Genomic DNA, 22,210 nt, shown 5'->3' with positions numbered 1-22,210 from the left:
TCTGTTCTGGATACCTTGTTATTATTATTTTTCGTAAGTATAAAGCCTTAGTAAGTATAAAGCCTTAAAAATCATTCTTTCTGCTTTACTTGATCATTCTATAGTCTTATGCTTTTAAATAATGTTCTAAGATTAGCTAGAAGAACTCCAATTCTTTTCAAATACTGATACATGAAAATTATAACATAGGTTTTCCCCCAGGAGGTAGGCTGATAACTAGTTAATGTGCTTGGGGATATTTAATTTACTTGCTTAAGCAAATTAGTATTTTCTACAACTATTATTTCACTTATTCAGAACAATAGTCTGTGCACAAAATACAAAAGAAGTCATGTTTTTCAGAAAAAAACAAAATTTTAGCTACTTTTATACATAAAGGATACTTCCTGTGTGATATGAGTTCACATTATGTGAGTCATTACCCAGCTGCTCAGTGTAGAAGTCAAACCCTTGTATTTGGCTTCGGACCAATCTTGGATCAAGTTCTGTCTTTGACAATTATTATATGGATGACCTTGACAAATTACTTAAAATTCCTATGCTTTAATTTTCAAATATGTAAAATAAGTATGCCAGTAGTTCCTACCCCACAGGTTTTTATGAGGATTGGATATTGTGTGTACATGTTTATGTATACATAATTCTTAGCAAAGTATTTAACACATAAGTTTTTCAAAAGTATTTGTCACCTTTATCATTATGGTTATCATTACTTTTACCATGTTTCTTCAAGAAGTATGCTATCTTTCCTTTTGAAATAAGCAGTTGATGATGCATGAAAGAACCAAACAAATTTTTCAAGGTTACGTAATATTCAAGTTGGAAACAGAAACAAGACATTCTAATTTGCTTTTCAATTCTCCATCTATCCATAACTCCATACTGAAAATGGTCACAAGTATTTAATAATGAAGAAAACTAATATCTTAACAAACGTTCCAAGATAAAAGAACATGGAGGTAAAAATTGTCTTTTTAAAAGTAAAAAAATTAAAGAGTTCATTCATGTGCATGTGAACACATGAATCTTTGAAATTATTGTTTTCCAATGATGGCCAAGAATTTACACTTTCAGTGTGAAAACTACCTCCCTCCTTTCATTTGTCAGTCCTTTGTTTTTGCTTGTTTCTTCCTTTCTTCGTTTCAACCTTATTCCCTCCTTCTCCCCTTATTTTCTTTCTTCACTTCCTTTCTTCCTTTCCTCAACAGATAATGCATATGCATTATCTGCTGAGCACCTTACTTGACACTAGGGATGCCAAAATGATCGAGATGCTGAGATTTTACTTACTTAGTTGATGGGAGAGGGGAGAGTGCATGAAGAGTAATAAAGTGGCATTTTAGGTTTTTGAGAGAAATGTACAGAACACAATACAGCCACAAAAGAGACACAGGTTTGTTATAAGGGTAAGAAAAAAAATGAACAACTGAGTTGATAACGTTTGTGAAAAATGAGTAGGTGGGCATGAGGCAGAAAGCAGGAGGGGAACCCTTATACAGAGGGAGCCGTAGCAGAAACAGCACAAGACTATGCCCAATTAATGCACTCCTCCAGTAAAATCCACATAGATTTAGCAACAACCTATCTATGCGTTGGGAACTACTGCCTGTGGGATTTGGCCTGCAATCTCTTAGTGTGTGGTTGGTGTGCTAAGAGTAAGTTTTACATTTTTTAAAGAGTTGTAAGTATCAAACAAAGAAAGGAAATATGTGACAGAGGCAGTATGTTGCTGGCAAAACTTTACCAAACCTTAACTTACACACGGTTCTGAAGATAGTATATAAAATTGGAATCATAATGATAAATTCTTAGCTAATGCACATTTTCATCAGTTACTATTGGTGACCTACTATACCCTTAGAAATATGAAATTTATGGACAATAAAATCTTATTTCCAATATTCTTGCCTTAATGAACCTCGGAAAGGTGGATAAAATGTTGAAGAAAGAAATAATAAATTGATTTGGCTCTAGAGGAAGCTCTGTGTTGGAAATTAGGAGAAGATGGGATCAAGTAGCTCATGTGGTCCAGAATATGGAAGAACTTTTTATCCTAGGTATTGGAGCTTCAGGTAACCTAAATCCAACTGTATAAATGACCTTTGCTTAGAGCTCTACATTTGAAATAACAGTTTTCCAGTTTCTCACCTCACCTCCTTGTGTTTCTAATGAATATATCATAATTTATTGCTCTCCTATAATCTTCTAAATCAGTATTCTTTATATTTTGTACATAGGAAGCAGACTGCTTAGTAAACAGGGAATTTGATTCCGTATTTTTGCCTTCTTGTTTCAGGCTACAGATGTCTTAAATCCTTGGGCATCACTTCTAAATGTATACTCAATGCCAATGTTTACTTTCTTCCTCACTCAATAAAGCCAAAGTTTGCTTGTGGAGCCAAACCATCCAGTTAAAAGAACAAATTTCTCAGCTTTTATTTTAGGTAGTGGACATTGAACACTGTTCTGCTCAGTCAGATGAAAGCACAACTTACAGTATGGGGCTTCCAGGAAAACTTCAGAAAAAAGGAGGCTAGGTATTGCTGGGGCTCTGCCCTTCTGCCCTTAGCTTTTGTTTCTTTCTCTAACCTGCTATATGGTCCCATTGGCTGGAACTAAAGTATTCATCATAAAACTGTGGAGCAAATGCCAAGAGAATCCTCACCTTTGGCAATCTTAAACTGCTGAACCAATACTAGCAACCACTACTCTACAGGTTCCCCATTACATGAGAGAAAAAAATAAAAATAAAACTCCTATGCTTTTCAATTTACTGTTTTTGGCATTGTTCCTTTTGTGGTACAAAGGCTGGACCCATTCCCTATCCGATGTCATTCTCTAATGCTTTCCCTTAGAGTTTTTCTCTTAAATTATTTTGAGATTTGCTTATATTCAAGTTGTTCCCATTGTCTAGAATTTGCAGACCCTCAAAGGAATATTTATATAGAATAATATCCTAAAATGTAATATTTTAATACTGTCTAAAAAGTATTGATAGTGAGAGTTATTAATAATTAGATAACAATTTTGTTATTGGATTCCTGAAGTGGTCAATAATAGCATAATTAGCTCTCAAAAATTTAATTTAACTGTTTCAGTGATCACCCTTGTTTTTAATTCTTAAATGTGAAATAATTAAGAGCCAACGTTTTCAATGATTTTTTAAACATTATTATTTACCCCTTTTGTTTTATTATTATTATTTAACTACTCTACTAAATATGACTATTTAAATTGGATAATCCCTCCAAACTATTAGTTAAAACATCTCTTTCTCTCTCTTTTTTCTTTTCTCTTTTGCATTTTGGAGTTTCAAAAATTATTTTAGTCTGATGGTGTCCTTTCTACTTTATCTATAGTAGCTGAACATTTTCTGCATTCCATGATTTTTTTAAGTAGTTGACACTTCAGTTCTCTGCAGTCTTTTCTGCAGTAACTTGAGCAATATTCAAATATAAGAAATTGTTTCCAAATATGTTTACAGTGGAGAGAATTAAAGCTGGTTAAGAACATAGCAGAATTGGGGTTTTTAATGTAAACTTGTTTGGGGATGAAAACTGTATTGATGACCTTATTTCCAAATATGATATCACTTCAACAGGATAGCAAAATGAAAATGTAATAATTTGTATGATTTTAGTTTGAAATGTGTGAACATGTCTACAGAAAAATATAATTATTTAATAATCTATATGGTCAGTTACTCAAGTAAATGAAATCATTCATGTAATTCTTTGAATATATAGATACCATTTATTAATAGGAACCTACTTTGGGACTGATGAAATTTAACCTGCTTTGCCTGGTAGTAAAGGTTACACAAAATTGCAAACTATCATTATTTTAAGTAAGAGAAGGCACAGGATGTCATAAAAGGACAAAACGTAATAACACTTTGTATTTGGGGGGCGGGGGAGGGAAGTGACAATCAGAGGGATGGCTCATGCATATACCAAATGTTTAAAACATTTTCCCATAAATGTGTTAAGCTGACATTAAGTTGGGAAAATGCCTCCTAAGGGAAATCTCAGCTTGAAACAAAAATAATATTTAAAAAAATTGCATTGCTAAGAGAAAGTAGTAGTTTATGCTAATCTACTCTTTCTGCAAAGTGATGTCTTTGAATTAATGATTCTAACCCATCAGCTGCTATATATAATTGTAGAAGGATCCAAAAAGTTTGGAAATATGTTTGTAATCAGAAAATGAAGCACACTTTACACAGCTTTGAAAAGGACAGTTATCCCTCTTCCACTTGTCTTCTTCACATACACAGGCATCCCCAGCTATTCCATTGAAATCAATGCTTTACTCCATGAAAATATGCAATCAGATCGAAGATTTTTTAAAGCCTAATATTTTATTTGTGTGCTGCATATAAATACTTGAAGTACTAAGAATGAAGAGAAATATGCCAAGATATTTACATGTAGTAGTTACTTAAGACGAAATTACAGAAGGTCACATCGTGAAAATTTTATGATTTGTATTAAGCAAAATTATTTTGAGTACCTTCCTCTTCCACATTTCTGCCTACAGTACTATAGAAATGATGTAATAAGCCGGGCGCGGTGGCTCACGCCTGTAATCCCAGCACTTTGGGAGGCCGAGGCGGGCGGATCACAAGGTCAGGAGATTGAGACCACAGTGAAACCCCGTCTCTACTAAAAATACAAAAAATTAGCCGGGCGCGGTGGCGGGCGCCTGTAGTCCCAGCTACTCAGGAGGCTGAGGCAGGAGAATGGCGTGAACCCAGGAGGCAGAGCTTGCAGTGAGCCGAGATCGCGCCACTGCACTCCAACCTGGGCGACAGCGTGAGACTCCGTCTCAAAAAAAAAAAAAAAAAAAAAAGAAATGATGTAATAATGGGCAGAATAATACCATTCTTATTTCCACCTGACTTAACACCTTGAAGAATTTTGAATGTTATTATTTAGTCCAGGTTAATGGCACTATTAGAAACTTAATATTTAACACCTGTAACTTTTCTCTTGCTTCTAAATTAAATCTAAAAACATCTCTCTATGTAACACAGGCCTGCAATTAAAGGAGTAGGGCTAAAATGAAGTTCTGCGTTTCTCAGGCTATCATGATACATCTTTGTTGTCCCTCACTCTTCTTGGGCACTTGCTTTCCTCCTTATTCAACCTCTTTCAAGAGACAATCATAATAAGCATTCATTCCTTTGTATATGCTCTGAATTTCTTTACACTTTTCTTTTTATCTTACTTCCCTATAAAGCCTCAACCCTGGTTAAATCCAGGTTGACTCTAAGTTTAGGCCTATACTACTGAAAGTAAATCTGTCTTGGACCAGTGTTTAAGTGTTCTCACTTTAAAACCTGGCCATAGACCCCAAGGGGACCCTCAATGGTGCCCAGACGTTGCATTACAAGTTTTATTTTATTCATAATCCTACTCTTCTTTATCATTTCCTCTCTCTTCAAACTGCCACGCAAATTATCTCATCCCTACTCTCAGCTGATGATCTTGTTTCTTATTTCAATGAAAAAAAAAATCGACCCACAAAAAAAACCTTTCACATACTCCTCTTATTACAACTGCCACTTCAATACAATGATAACAAAATAAAAATAAAATAGTAACCACAATTTTAAATATGTGAAAATATCTACAGAAAAAATGTAATCATCATAACAATGTTTATATATGAAAACCTAAAAGATCTGTACCCATTCCTTCTCTTCAGTGTTGCTGCATTGCACAGCCTCTGGAAAAGCATGGTAAATGTGAATGATGCCCACTGGAGTTGTTCAGTGAAAAATTTTCAAAGCTATTTGAAGCAACTCTGCCCCTTGACATCATCTCTTGCTAATCTCCCCCTTTGCTAACTCTGCTGCAAAAACAGTGGAATCCTTGCTATTCCTCAGAAATGATCAGGCTTTATCTGTGCTGTCTCCTCTGCCTGGAATAGTCTTCCTCAAATTGTCTGTGTAGCTCAATCCATCACAACTTTTTACCTTAACTCAAAATACTACCTTCTCCGTTAGATGATGGCTGAGTAATCTATTCAATTTTGCAACCCATACCCCTTGATTCCACTCTATATTTCTGCTTTATTTTTCTCCATATTTCTAATCACCTTCTAATATATTACACAATTTACTCACTTCTTTTGTATGACCTTGGACTCACCCTGCTAAAATGTAAGCTCCCTGAAGGCAGGCATTTTGCTGTTTTCTTCACTGCTGTATCCTCACCGTCAATAAAATTAATTAATAAGCTATGTGCTGCACATTTTGATTGTCAATAAAGTAAGACTTCGGAACACAAAATTTAGCAAAGCAAGTGCTAAATCAACAGAAATGGCACATTTTATAGAACGTGAATGAAAACTTGCTGGTTTTTCTGTTAGTCTCCTTTAAGCAGCAAAGTAGACCTTCAGCAGGGTCAAGAATATTAAAGGGATGTGTCTCAATTGACCAAAATAGCTCTACTTAGGATCGGAAAGTTCAAGACTGTAGAGGCAATGCCATTTCTATGCTATTTCTTTTTTCAAAAGAAAAATCCATTTGTAACACAGAGTCCTCCAGAGATTTGTCACCATTTGCTAGGCTTCAGTCCAAAAAGTGTCAAGACTGACCTAGCCAATTTCCAGAGTCACATAGTCATTACTTTTATCACTTATGAAAACAAGAAGACAATTTCAGTCCCCTAAACACAGTGGAAAATCAATGATTCTAGGATCATTTTCAAAGTTGACAATATGAATCCAAGTCCTTATTAAAAGGAGAAATAGATAATGAGATCTATTCTCTTTAGCACCAGTGGCACTCCCTAGAAGTTGTGCATTTAGGAGGAGAAATCAGTACTTTCAGTTCAACAAGGTACTGTTTAATGCATTATCTCTTTACTACAAGTGCATTACTTTATGTGGTCATTATTTTATTTTTTTCTTTTCACACTAATTTATTAAACACCTATGACGTGTTTCTTTGATAATATTTTTATTTCCTTTAAAATTATTTATTAAATGTCAACAATGTACCAAGCACTATGCTAAGCACTGGGGATATATTATCCCAAATATATTGTGGGCTGGTTTTACAAGTCATATTTCCTGGATTGCAAACATAGGATCATAAAAATAGAGAAAATACCATTTGCTGGTTCTTCCCCCTCTTTATATTGACACCTTCATCCACTTTTCAAGTTTCTGCCCAGCAATTTGTGTAAAATCCTGGAAATGATTCCTGTATGTTTATGAGCCAAATCCTCTGCACCTCCATTTTTCTTTTCTTTTCTTTTTTCTTTTTTTTTTTTTTTTAAAAGGGAATTTCACTCTAGTTGCCCAGGCTGGAGAGCAATGGCACGATCTTGGCTCATCACAACCTCTGCCTGCCGGGTTCAAGTGATTCTCCTGCTTCAGTCTACCAAGTAGCTGGGATTACAGGCATGTGACACCACGCCCAGCTAATTTTGTATTTTTAGTAGAGACAGGGTTTCTCCATGTTGGCCAGGCTGGTCTCGAACTCACGACCTCACGTGATCCGCCTGCCTTGGCCTCCCAAAGTGCAGGATTACAGGCGTGTGCCACCACACCCAGCTGTCCTCTTTTATTCTCTGGCCCTCTGTGGAGTGGCCCTCCTGAAAAGTAGCTGTCAGTGCCTGACCAAAAATGCAGCACCAGGGTGCTTCTTATGCTCACCTATCGTTTCTTCTACCTCTGCATGTGAAGCTTTTGGCTATGTTTGCCCATTTTTTAAAGATGTGGTTATCTTCACAAAGGAGCACTGCAAGGCATGCTGGCACCAAGGTGCTGTGATAATCAAAATCAATCCATTGGAGCAGTGTTCTTGTCCCCTTTTGTGAGGTTACCTACATTGTATGCTTTCACCATAGTGTTCATCTGTATTCCTAGGCTCTAAGATAGATTTCATAGAAACTATCTGCAGCATATCAGGTGCCAGAAGATTAGAAGTGATAATGACAATTGCAGAGGATTTAATAAGAAGACTATTTACAAAGGAATAAGTAGGGTATAGAGAAATGCTTAAGTAGTATCCTAGGACTAAACACAGTGCAGGTGGAGAGCTGTGAAATTCCAAAGTTTGAAGGGGCAGAGGGGAGAAGAGATCACCAGGGTTGAGATGGAGAGAGTTATATGTGATGTGGGATTGGGGACACTTTGACAGTTGTTTTAACCTTTGATTGAAGGAGTCTGACAACTTTAGATGGCATTGCATAAGAAGAGCTAACAGAACAAACATCTCAGCTTCACTCTTTCTTCTCTCTGATCTCCTACTAGGATTCTCCATTTGCCAGACTCAACTGGAAGCAAGAAAGCAAGAGAACCCCTTGAAACAGTTCACACACTCTGACCCCTAAATTATACAGCAGGGTGGAAAGAGGTGGCAGTGGTAATGGACAGGCCACTCTTATTCCAGATTTTAGCTCTGCTCCATCTCTGTGGAATATATTTTGGAATATACATTCCAAATAGGAATATATTTTGCTGTCGGTCTAAATCTCCTCTCTGCTTCAATACTTAGCTGAAGTTTGTGGTCCTTGTGCTCTCATTTCCCGAAGTTGATATTTTTCCCAAAATGATCTGTGTACCTTTTCTCAACAAATTAACACTTAAATAGAGTTCATGGCTTAGTAGCCACTATTTCAAGCAGAGGAATTATTAACTCATCTATTCCCCCCAACTATTTAATCCCCTAATATTATTAGCCTGATTTATAGATGAGAAATTTGAGGCACAGAAAAATAAATCTCTCAAGGTCATACAACTAATAAGTGGCAAAGCCAAAATTCAAATCCAGCCAACCAGCCCAAGCTCTCGTACACTGTTTGGAATAAAAAATATTTTATTATGTACTTAAAATAGTCTATATAATTATGTGAAAAAGGAAATAATCTCCCTACACGAAGAGGTTAGGTTCTATTGGCAGAGATACTCAAATGTAATAAAGAAAGTTTTAATATAGAGATATTCATGTAAGACTATAAGGGCCCAAATCTACCTAACCAACCTCAGTCTAGGGTGGGAGAAAAGAATCAGAGAATGTACCCAAGAGGAAATCATTACTGATATTTGGAGGGCAAAGTTTAGTAATTTGTACTTTAACCTGAACACAACAAGGAACCACTAGATGAGTTAATGCTGGTGGATTACATAATTAGGTTATTACTTTTAAAATAACATTCTGATGGTAAAAGAGCAGATATAAATTATAGTGTAAATATACCATTTAAAAATTATTTGTATATATTAATGTATATTTAAGTGTATGAATGAATACTTATTTGTCCTGTTTTTAAGATTTAAGCTTATTATTAAACATTCAAATATTTTTATATGAATTTTATGGGAAATACTTGGGATCCAGTAATGTTATCTTTTAATGTTATCCTTAGCATATACATATATTATAGAATATAATTTTTATTATATAAATTTTATTATAAAAATAAATGTAAATATTATATATAAGTATATATAAATTATGTGTATATATATCAATTCTACTCATCTGAAACTAAAACAAACTGAAATAAACTGATTCAAGAATTCAAGATATTCATTTTTTTCATAATAACCATTGATCAGGAGTACTTTATTCCTTTCCGTATTTTATGAGATTATGACCTTGTTTGGAATACTTTTGATTCTGAAGTTCACACTTATTAACTGTTATTTAAAATCCATTACAAAAATCATTATTGGAAGCATCAATACTAATTTCCATTTGATTATTTTGTGTATGGGAAAAATTTACCAACATAAAGTCAGTGGGTCAAAAACTTGCTTGTGCAGCCATATCACTAGAAATATGACTGTAACACAAGCAGTAATTATCCACATTCCATTCTTATCAAAAGCTTCCTAGACACAATTTATTATATTTAATTGCATGTATCCAATTACTAATAATAGCCCAAGGAAGATTAAAATTGTAGTCCCCTAGATATAAATTTCTTATTTTAATTTCAATATCTATTAAAGAAATGTTAGTAGGATGAAGACTTCAACCTCTATAGACGTTTGTGTCAAGGATATTATTCTTTTCTGCTAGGAAAATGCCTACAAGTTAAAATTAATAATGTATTTTTTAAAAAATTAAATAATCTTAGGTTAAAATTCAACCAAAATTAAGACACTTCTATCTGATTTCAACAATTGTCTCCAAGTTTCAAACTTCATGAAGGTAGAAGCTCTATCTTAGACCCAGTGTATCCCCAGTACTTAGCAAAGTGATTGACATAAGTCATGCACTGAAAACCAATTATTTCAAATGTAGTTGAACTTAATTGTTTTGATGTGCATTTGGTATTTTTCATTTAAATGACTGTAGTCTCCTATTTTCTATACAGTATTCACTGGCTACTCAATACATGACATTTAACAGTCACATACATTACATAATAGTATCCAGCTAGCAAAATAGGTATTTACTATGTTAATCATCTTTATAGGATAAGTATTGAGCAGTGTTTTACCAATTTTTTCCTCTGTTTTCTTAGAATTTAAACCAATAGATATCTCACAAGAAGCTCTTAAATCTTTTTATACTTATTAGAAATGGACAAAGATCAGCTCTAGCAGTCAGGTTGCCAAGCGTTTAAAGTGACATGAGCCACTTTAAGTTATTTTAAACAAGAAGACTTTATTTAATGATTTCAGTGCTTCCAAAATCTTCGGAAGGACTCGTGAAGCAGATTCTATTCTGTACTCTGCAGGGACTCTCAGAACCATATAGAACTGGTTCCCTGGGGGAGCTGCCATTTCTGAGACTACCACAGGAGCTCTGTTAAAAACAATAAGTCTCCGCCACTGCCCTGAAAATGGGCACCAAATACTGCTGGAAAAAACCTGCTAATTTGCAAGAACTTGCTGCCAGCAACAGGAGCCAGGTGCTGCCAAAATTGAGGATTTGACTGCCTACTGCCTTCTGACACTGGTCCTGAGTACTTCTAGTAGGCTGAAACTCATTTTCATAAAAAATGATAGCTGCAGAGGAGTCTGAGAAATGTAGACTTTGTTTTATAACCTCTCCAAGGGGGGGAAAAAACGTGAACAGGAGATCCAGTTTAGAAACATGCATATCAAAATCAATTCCCTTTTGTAAGACAAGTGTCTTCATTCATACTTTGAGGAGGGGAGGGGTCACAGTAGAAGCAACTTAGTGAAAAAGCCAAAGCAAAGACGATGAATCTAGACAAATTGGGTAGAAGTATAGCTCTGACACTTGTGAATATAAGCCAGTTATATGCCTTCTCTGAGCCTCTGTTTCCACATTTTAGAGGAGCATCCAGTCTTCCTCACAGAATGATTACGAGAATCATATTAGACATAAATGTAAAAGTACTTCATAAATATTGATACAGACATGAGGCAGGAAAATACTAGGTAGAAGAGGGAGGTTCCGAACAAGGGCCACACCCTCAAGCCTGGGACCGCGGCGCAAAGTGAGAACATGCATTCCTGATTTCCCACTTGAATGTTGCTTTTTGGCCTGCTCCGCACCCCATCCTGTACCCATAAAAACCCCAGGCTCTACTGCAGAGGGGCAGCAGAGCCGGAGAGCCGCTGAGCAGCAGAGCCGAGCAGCAGAAGAGAGAAGAGAAAAAACAGCTGAATGCCAGAGAGTAGCAATTTGACTTCAGAGGGCCAGCTTGACAGCAGGACTCTGGCGAAGTGTTCGGCCACGGACAAACTGAATAAAATCCCCCACATTCACCACCCTTCAATTCCTTCATGCGACCTGATTCTTCCTCGACACTGGACAAGAACTTGGGTACCAAGAGGGTGGGTGCAAAAGGCTGTCACCTGACCTTCCACTGAGCTGTTAAGCCAACCATGGACGGCAAAGCTAAAAGAGCACACTGCAGCTATCCTGCTGGTGCCCAGAAGCACTCATGCCGGCCTCTGCACCTGCTCATTCACCTGCATGCTCCCCGTCCTGTGAGGAATTGAGAGCTGTGGGCTGAGTACACGAGCCAACCCAAGGGGACTATCCCATTTCAATATCAGGTACTAAGCAATTAAAAGAAGATATAATCAGTAGGAGTTATCAAGGCAAAATTAAATGACGTTATATTTCAGTTGCTATTACAGCTTCAGTGCTAAATACATTTTATTTTATTCTAATTTTTGAAAAATGGTGATCTTTTTTATATAGTAAGTTACTGCAATGTCTCATTTCACAACCAACTGGGATTTAATGGACTGGAAACATTAGATCAAGTTAAATCCCTCTAAATATTTGTGGTATCATGTCTTATTGTAGTATAGACTCCATAGATCCTATAAGAGACATTGTTCTAATAAATAATTAAAGCCATATTTGAATTTATTTGTTTTCTGTCATTTATGTGTCTATTTTTATGAAGTCTCTAGTGCTTCCTATATTTACACTGAAAGGCTTTTCAAATTTTGTAATTTTTGTGATCTTGTGGAGATATGGTGCTTGGTTGATTTTCTAGTTGGTCAAGTCTCTGCGAAGTAGATTTTAAGCCCTGGACAGTAAAGAATAGAAGCTTCTCGGTCAGTAAGCCCCATAATAACAGCTAAAGTGTTGCTAGGGAATTACTTCTCACTTTGTGTTGTCATTTAGATTGAAAAAGCATAAACTCATAATTATGTAGTGTGATTTACTATTTTAATTGAGCTCCAGTTGCCAGTGTGATAAGATGACGTTTTAACAATATAACACTGGACCCCTAGAAATCAATAAATATAGTAGAATTTTTTTACTGCCCCCTCCTTCTTACTCACCAAATCAATCGCTTTTTACCTTTTGTTTTTTATGAAAGTTCTTCAATTCATTTTATTACCTATCAAAAGTGAAATGTCTCTTTTTTTTTTCCGGAGGGATATAGTTGTTTGATATTTCAAAACTTTTTGCTGATTTTATTTTTCATTGTTTTGTATCCAGGACACTCACATACTCTATCTAACCTTCTAGGCCCCAAATTTAGAGTAAAATTTATACAGTTGTAGAGAATGAGGACTAACGAAGTGATTAGTAAAGACTATTAGGATTTGTACACTGTTGATTTTGTCACTTTTCACATTGTGGGACAAGTTTTATAAAACCTCAGTATGAATCACTTGAGAGAGTAAAAAGGAGAATAACAGGTTTGATTCCCTTTTCTTGTGAATCAGGAGCACCTCTCTAGGCACATTCATACAAATTCTATTTACCAGACAGAGGAGTTTGGACACGCTTGTCTCTAGATTTTTCTCATAAAGTACATCTGTGTCTCACACCCAATGCATCCACAAGCTTGCAACGTCATGGATGCTGGAGGATTGCTTATCCTCAAAACACTTTGTGATCACTCATTGGGGAGCATGGAACAAACCTGAGAGAACTAAGGCTGTCCCAGTACATGGCCCCTAATGATATCAGGGTAACAACTGTTGCCTGTCCTCTCTGGTAGTTTCCAAGTACTTTTATTACTGGACTTTTCCAGCTTTGCCTTGTATTGGAAACACAAGTGCTAGGAAGAAGTATTTTTCTTCTGCACAGATCAAGAAATGAAAATTTCCCCAGTGTCTAGCAAAAGACTCTAGCTCATTTTACAGCATTGATTTCATAATTCAGTCTTCTACAGAGTCATTTACTGTAATAGATGTTAGAAAACACCCATAGTCTTGAAGAAAGAGAGGTGACTTTGGCTATACAATGAGGGTCATTACATGAAAGGAAGAATGATGGAGACTTGTGAAAAATTTAGGGTTCATCTTCTGAGCTGAGTGTAGTGTATGACTAAGGCATTGTAGATATGTGATCCATTCACTATTTGCTTATTATACCAGACTGAATTCTTTTCCTATGCTGGGTACCATGTAATAGAAAATATAAATGGTAATTGTCAAGTCAACACTTTTGTGTTCTGTTTTATTGATTCAATCAGCTTTCATATATGACTGTGCATTGTCATTTATAACCTCAATTGATGACATTCAATCCTACAAGGAGTCTTTTAAAGCAGATAAGCATTTAAAGGGAGGGATATAAAGAAGCAGAAATTAGAAAACTGCAGATCTATTTTATGTACCTAGCAATATAATCCCATTCTTTGACAATTTTTTTTTATATTGTTGTTTAAACTTATACTTGTTTTCTTTTAGAGTTGACAGTTTACCCAGGAATCTCATAGTAAAGTGTAGGTTTTATAAAAATAGATTGAGTTGTTTAGGTTCAAAACCAAGGAGAAAATCTTAACCTTTACCTTTCCTTTACCCTGGGTGTCTAAAATATCACTGGATCTTGTATGGTATTAATCTCTTGCCTTTGAATCTGACCATAAATAATTGAATTTAGTTACCTATCTTCACCTAATTGGCACCATAGAAGTAGTTTCCTAATGCATAGCCCTTATTCATTTTCTCCCCCTTACAGTTTATCTTACCATGTTGTCACTCAGAGCAGATCTTGGTCCTCCAGGCTCAGAGGGCTTCCTTATCTACCTTGTTGAAATCAAATTAATCCCAAATCCTTCAGTTTAAATGTAAAAGCTCACCACTTCATTATTCATACTTACCTTTCTGATTTTCTTCAACACCACACACACATACACACACAACACACACACATGTACACATGCATTCTATGCACTTTCATCCTTCATATTTGGGCGCTTCCTCAAATGACACCTTTCCCCACCCCCCACATTTATCCGAGGAAGGGCTAATTTCACTTCTTATCTTCCCCCAAAACTTTACATATTCAAAATTTTAAATTAATCTCACCCACACACCACATGCCCGAAGTAATGACTATATCTGTTATGACTTCAGAGTTCTGTAAGATTATGAGCTGCTTGAAGATAAAACCTCTACCTTGCTGGATTTTTAATTCTCAAATTTAGCATAGAGTTCAATGTATTCTAAATGGATGTTGGTGGAAATGATTTTCACTGAATTAATTGGCCATGTTCCATTATGATGTTGCTCTGGCTTTCTTTTAGGAACATGGAATACCAATCAACATGGGCTATGCTGTGGCCCCACATCACTCAGGGGTCTACCCAGTTCACATTCAGCTGTATGCAGCTTGGAAGAAGGTCTGGGGTATTCAAGTCACCAGCACTGAAGAATATCCACATCTGAAACCTGCCCGGTACAGAAAGGGCTTCATTCACAATAGCATCATGGTGAGCACAAAGAGCCATGTATATTAAAAGATGTTAATATCTACATGTGGAATGAAAACAGAGGGCCCTTTCCTCTAAGGATGTAACCTCAAACCTCTTTTACATGATAATCAGAAATGACCAACATATCTCAATGGTGACTGGTTATGCATTAACACATCTTTTGGCTATAGGCTTGCTCCTAAGCTGTGGAGTGGCTTTGGCAATCTAAAACAAGCTGAAACTAAGAGGAATGAATTATGTATAGATTATCCACTGTAGTTTCAGTGTTGAAATTTTGCCTGGGGGTTCTGTACTTTTCCTAGGAAATTTCTCATTATCTATTTGGTTGAGTGGTTTTACTGAGAGTTTTACAGGCAGAGTAAGGCTCCACGGATCAAGAAAACACCTCTCAAGTTGTTATTCTGTCAACAGACAGAATGTAACAAATAGCATCTGAGAGTTAAATTTATCCACTCAGTTTATTTTGGCTTTCAGACACTCAAAAGTATCTAAGAATACTGCTCTTTTTTGTTTTTGTTTTTGTCTTTTCCTTGCATACTCCAAAAAGGGAGGTATGTGTTTTTCTTTTCAGATATAGTAATTGAAAGTTTATAGGATGTAGGAATCCTATAAACGCCAATAAAACCAATTGGATTTTAGATGGCAATTTACAATCATTCATTGGTAAAAAAATATATATTACTCACTTTGAGATAAAATAGCCTATTTTAAAACAAGTATCCCTACTTCTAGTGACTTAGATGATGTTTTCATAATCAGTTGCCAAGATCAGAGCATTGGTTTACAAACTGTTCTCACTCATTTAAATATTTACACCTTCCTAATTCATTATTCATATTGCTGTTAAATCCATCATCTATCTATCTATGATTTATTTTTCTATCTAACCACTATCTGTGAGTAAAGCAACCGCACACACACATATCTAACCAGAGCTGACACACAATATTTATTAGTCGTGAAGCTTTATTTTATTGTAAATTGGCACCAGAAGGCCTGAAGAAGCCTCAAATTAAGAGAAGTTATTGGTAATGCAAATAGTGACATTGATGGCCATAGAAATCCAGAAGGTATAAACAGAATTACTCACATAATTTCAAATCATAATGAAAATACCCAGGTTTCTCTTTACCCTTCCTTTATCTTCTGTGTCTAAAACATCACTGGATCTTGTATGGCATTAATTCCTTGCCTTGAATAACCATTCAACATATTATGAAATAAAAGCATTCTTTTTAACCAATATTATATTCATTTATTTACTTTAAATGTAAGATTAACCCTTATGATAATTAAGCAAATAATTAAAAAAAAAAAAAACTCTAGGCAATTAGATGCATTTGTCCATTAAATTACCAGTAGTTTGTTATTCAAAATATGATTTTGGAATAAAATTACTTATTTGCTTTCTTTATTAAACATTCAGATTTACAGAAGAAACAACCACAAAATATACCAGAAGTAATCACTAAATAATTTGACTATTATGTGATAAAATTTAAATTCAGAGTGTAGTGAAAACAAAGTTAGTGTGGAAGGGGTTATGAAAACCGATTGTTTGAATCCCAGTACTTGAATACCTTTACATTGCAGGACTTGATTTTAGAAGCAAGGAGAGTGATGGCCTAATGGCATGAAAGATGTAACCTTGGAGAATTTCCATCTTTGGATGAAATTAACCCTAAGAAGGCTTTGCATTTTCCGTAATCATTTAACATAACACAGGTGGTGGGTTAGATTTATAAAACCAACTGAAAATTATTTTACCTTTATTTTTTATGCCTTTGATATGGAAACTTCCTTAATATTTACAGAATTACACCAACATCAACTTGTGATTATAATAAGATTTTGACTTTAGCAACCAAGAAAATCCAATAGGAAATTACAATTTGCAGATTCTAAAGTTATGAGATAGTGGTGAAGTTCTTAATTAAATCATGTCCGGGTGCTGTTTTTCCCCTCTTTTACTCAGGTCCTCCCTCGACAGACTTGTGGGTTGTTCACTCACACTATTTTCTACAAAGAATATCCAGGAGGACCCCAAGAACTGGATAAAAGTATCAGAGGAGGTGAACTTTTTCTCACAATCCTTCTAAACCCAGTATGTATTCTATGCATGCATCTTACAATAAGATTAGCCTTTTCAAATGTGTTTTATTTTCCTGTCTTTTAAACTAAATAATATTTATTTTCTTTATTTACAGCACATCTTACTGGTCATGCATTTAAATCTACATTAAAATACTTTTATTGATGACATTTGACTTTGGGGACTGAATTTTCAGTAGATTTGATTACAAAGTCAGGGTTTTTACTTTGTAATGTGGGTAGTGAAAATTTATTTCTAGCAGTAAAAGAGTAGCAATGTTTTCCACTGTTATTTTTTTCAAGTGAGGTCTTTCAACTTTATGAAGGTACAACTGACAAATAAAAATTGTTTATTTTTACAGTACAACATGATGCTTTGCTATATGTGGACATTGTGAAATAATTAAATCAACCTAATTAGCATACTATCATCTCTCATTCTTATTATTTTTGTAACAAGAACATTTAAAATATTTATTCTCTTAGCAATTTTTAAGTATAAAATATGTTATTATTAACTATTAACTTATTCATCCCATCTAACTGGAACTTTACTCCCTTCCACGAACTTTCCCCGAGCCACTGGCATCCTACTTTCCGGATCTATGAGTTCAACTTTTTTTCTTTTTCTTTTTTTTCTTTTTTTTTTTGAGAGGGAGTCTCGCTCTGTAGCCCAGGCTGAAGTGCAGTGGCGAGATCTCGGCTCACTGCTAGCTCCGCCTCACGCCATTCTCCTGCCTCAGCCTCCCGAGTAGCTGGGACTACAGGCGCCCGCCATCACGCCTGGCTAATTTTTTGTATTTTTAGTGGAGACGGGGTTTTACCGTGTTAGCCAGGATGGTCTCAATCTCCTGCCTCATGATCCGCCCTCCTCGGCCTCCCAAGAGTTAAACTTTTTTAGATCTTACATATAAGTGAGATCATGAAGTATTTGTCTTCCCGTGCCTGACTTATTCACTTAGCTATGTCCTCCTGGTTCATTTATGTTGTCACAAATGACAAGATTTGCTTCTTTTTTAAGGATGAATGATTTTTTATTTTATATATAGATAGATACATACATGCACCACATTTTATTTATTAATTCATCTGTCAATTGATACATAGATTGATTCCATATTTAGGCTATTGTGAATAATGCTGCAATGAACATGAGAATGCAGATGTGTCTTCAACACACTAATTTCATTTCCTTTGGCTATATTCCCAGTAAAGGGATTGTTGGATCATATGGTAGTTTTTAAGGAATCTCTATAGTATTTTCCACAATAGATGAAGTAATTTATATTTCTACCAACGGTGGTCAAATGTTCCCCTTTCTCCACATCTTCACCAACTTTGTTATCTTCAATCTTTTTGATAATATTCATTTTAACAGGTGTGAGGTGATATTTCATTATGGTTTTAATTTGTATTTCCCTGATGATGAATGATGTTAGGATTTTTTCATATACCTGTTGGTCATTTGTATTTCTTCCTTTGAGAAATATCTTTTCAAATATTTTGCCCATTTTTAAGGGAGGTTATTCCTTTTCTTACTATTGAGTTGTTTGAGTTCCTGATATGTGTTTTGGATATTAAGCATTTGCAGATATATGGTTTTAAATATTTTCTCTCACTCCATAGGTTGTCTTTTCAGTCTATTATTTATGTTCGTTGCTGTGCAAAAGCTTTTTAGCTTAATGCAATCCCATTTGTTTATTTTGCTTCTGTTGTCTGGGCTTTGGGATTTATATATATATATATATATATATATATATATATATATATATATATAAAAGAAGAAGAAGAAGAAGAAGAAGAAGAAAAAGAAAAAATCAATGCCCAGTCCAATGTCAAAAACTTTTTTCCCTATACTTCCTTCTAATAGTTTTCCAGTTTCAGGTCTTTGATTTAAGCCTTTAGTCCATTTTGAGTTGATTTTTAAATATGGTGTGAGATAAAGGGCTAATTTTGTTCTTCTCTATGTGGATATTCAATTTTCCCAACATCTGTTTATTGAAGAGACTGTTATTTCCTCATTCTGTGTTCTTGCAACCTTTGACAAAAATCAATTGACTGTAAGTGCATAGATTTATTTCTGGACTGTTTGCTTTGTTTCAGTGGTCTTTATGTCACTCTTTATGTCAGTACCTTGCTGTTTTTATTGCCATAGCTGTGTAGTATGGTTTGATGTTAGATAATATGATGTCTTCAGCTTTCTTCTTGTTTCTCAAGATTGCTTTGACTATTCTGGGTCTTTTGTGGTTCCATAGAAATTTTAGAATTGTTTTTTATATTTCTGTGAAAAAGTCATCAATATTTTGACAAAAATTTCATTGAATTGGTAGATCATTGTGAGTAATATGGATATTTTAGCAATACTAATTCTTCCAATCCTAAGTATTTTTTTGATGCTATTGTAAATGGGATCCTTTCTTGTCTCTTTTTCAGATAGCTTGTCAGTGTACAAAAACTACTGATTTTTGTACGTTGATTTTGTGTACTGCAACTTTACTGAATTTATTAGTTTAACAGTTTTTTCAAGGAATATTTAGAGTTTTCTACATAAAAGATCATGTCATCTGCAAACAGAAACAATTTAACTTTTTTCTTTTCCAATTTGGGTGTATTTTTTTTTCTTTCTCTTGCCCAGTTTTTCTGGCTAGAACTTTTATTATTATATTGAATAGAAGCAGTTGGGGTGAACATCCTTCTCTTGCTCCTGATCTTAGTAGAAAAGCTTTCAACTTTGTACAAGTAAAGATGACATTAGCTGTGAGTTTGTAATATATGGCACTAATTGTGTTGTGATGCATTTTTATACCTAATTTGTTGAGCTTTTTATGATGAACGGATGTTGAATTTTGTTACATGCTTTTACTGCTTCCATTGAGATGATCATATGATTTTTGTCATTCATTCATCTTATTAATATGGCTTATCGCACTTATAGATTTGCATATGTTGAAACATTTTTACATCCTAGGGATAAATCCCACTTGATTATGGTGTATTAACATTTTGATTTGCTATTGAATTTGGCTTGTTAGAATTTCATTGAGAATTTTTGTCTCTGTGTTTGTCAGAAATATTACCCTATAATTTTCTTTTCCTATAGAGCCCTTAACTGGCTTTGATATCAGGGTAATGCTAGCTTCATAAAATGAGTTTGGGAGTGTACTCTCCTCTTAAATTTTTTGCAAGAGTTTGGGAAGGATTTGGTGTTAATTCTCTTAATTTTTCTTTTTTTTTATTTTTGGTAAAATACATCAATGACACTGTTAAGTCCTGAGCTTTTCCTTGCTAAGAGACCTTTAATTACAATTCATTCTCCTTACTCGTTATTGGTCTGTTCAGATTTCCTGTTTCTTCATGGTTCAATCTTGGTAGGTTGTATCTTTTTGGGAATTTGTCTATTTCTTCTAGGTTAACCTGTTAGATATATCATTGTTCATAGTAGTCTGTTATTGTCCTTTGCATTTCTGTGGTATTAGTTGTAATATCTCCTCTTTCTCATTTTATTTGAGTCTTCTCTCTTTTTCCCTTAGTCTAGCTAAATGCATGCTAATTTTATTTATCTTTTTCAAATTCCAACTCTTAGTTTCATTGATCTTTTATATTCTTCTAATCTCTATTTTATTTATTTTTGCTGCAATACTTATTTTTTTCTTCTTTCTGCTGACTTTGGACTTATTTTGTTCTTCTTTGACTAGTTCCTTGAGATACGAAATTAAGCTTCTTATCTGATATCTTTCTTTTTTCTTAATGTAGGCATTTAGTGCTCTTTTCCTCTTAGAACTATTTCACAACTTCTTCACAAAACCAGTTGGTAAATACTAGCACTGCTACAAAGAAATTAGACTGCATCTCTAAATAATTTGTTTCTCTTATGATAGTCAGGAAAACCACATATACCTGATGTAAATGACGAGTTGATGGGTGCTGATGAGTTGATGGGTGCAGCATGCCAACATGGCACAAGTATACATATGTAACAAACCTGCACGTTATGCACATGCACCTGCACGTTATACTTAAAGTATAATAATATTTAAAAAAGAAGCATATGTTTAATATAATAATTAAATATTATATAATATCTCATTTGGCTTCTATTTTTTAATTATAGTAATGAAATATTGATATGTGAATCTCTAGCCAAAAATTAAAAATCGTAATTTTATCAGAGGAGCCTAGGAGGCCCATAAGTTGAGTTTGCTTGTGGCTGGAGATCTCAGTAGGCACACTTATTTCAGTTTCTAAAAGTGGCCACAATATAAAGCTGAATTAAAACTAGACAGCTTTGTATTATCTTTGTATACTTGGATGACCTGAAGCTCATTTTTTAAATCTTTGCTAATTTTTCTTAATCTAAAATAGAGAGCTTGACCCTTTTGTGTGTGTGTCTTTTCATCTTTTATAGTTGTAATTTTATTTCCTGTTATAAATAGAGGTACGATGGTATAGCAGTGTGGGAATCCCAACATTATATAATGTTGTGATTATTTCAGCTTTCTAATTTCTTCTCCTGTAATGATTCCATTTTTGAGGTCTTAAGAAAGCATGTCCTCATTCATGTCCCAGTGTATACAGAAAATACGAAATAGTGAACCTTATGCTATGCCCACTTTGCTTCATGGAAGAAAGTCTTGTACTTGAATAAAATGATATACTTTGAACAAAGCTATAGCTAAGTTGGCTATGGTAAAGCTCTAGGTGTGTTTAAAATAAATTACATTAGATAATTCATATACACTATTTTAAATTCCTAAAAAAATAAAAACTCACATTGTATGAAAATAGAAACTTCTAAATTTGATGGGAAGATAGGAAAGTGAGGGCAAATATGCTTTGTCAGGTTATGAGTAATTAAACTGTCTTCCCCTACAACTGCATGACTATTAAAAACAAAACAAAACAAAAGGTCTGTTGGGTATAATGGCACCACACTTGGAACAGGAGCGTGGATGCTCTATGCTCTTTAGCAAGAAACTTCATTTCTC

General features: G+C 34.7%; 1 protein-coding gene across 1 annotated transcript in view; it reads left to right on the top strand.

The window, feature by feature from the left end:
* The window catches only part of NDST4 (N-deacetylase and N-sulfotransferase 4), a 150,595-nt gene that overhangs the window by 25,872 nt on the left and 102,513 nt on the right, over positions 1 to 22,210 (top strand). The window contains exons 3-4 of the mRNA XM_001097335.4: positions 14,946 to 15,131; positions 17,110 to 17,238. Coding sequence (XP_001097335.2) covers positions 14,946 to 15,131; positions 17,110 to 17,238 — 315 coding nt within the window. The remainder of the gene's footprint in view (positions 1 to 14,945; positions 15,132 to 17,109; positions 17,239 to 22,210) is intronic.

Source organism: Macaca mulatta, chromosome 5 (assembly GCF_049350105.2).
Source record: "Macaca mulatta isolate MMU2019108-1 chromosome 5, T2T-MMU8v2.0, whole genome shotgun sequence".
In the NCBI taxonomy this organism is placed as follows: Eukaryota; Metazoa; Chordata; class Mammalia; order Primates; family Cercopithecidae; genus Macaca; species Macaca mulatta.
This window is presented reverse-complemented; position numbering and strand designations above follow the sequence as displayed.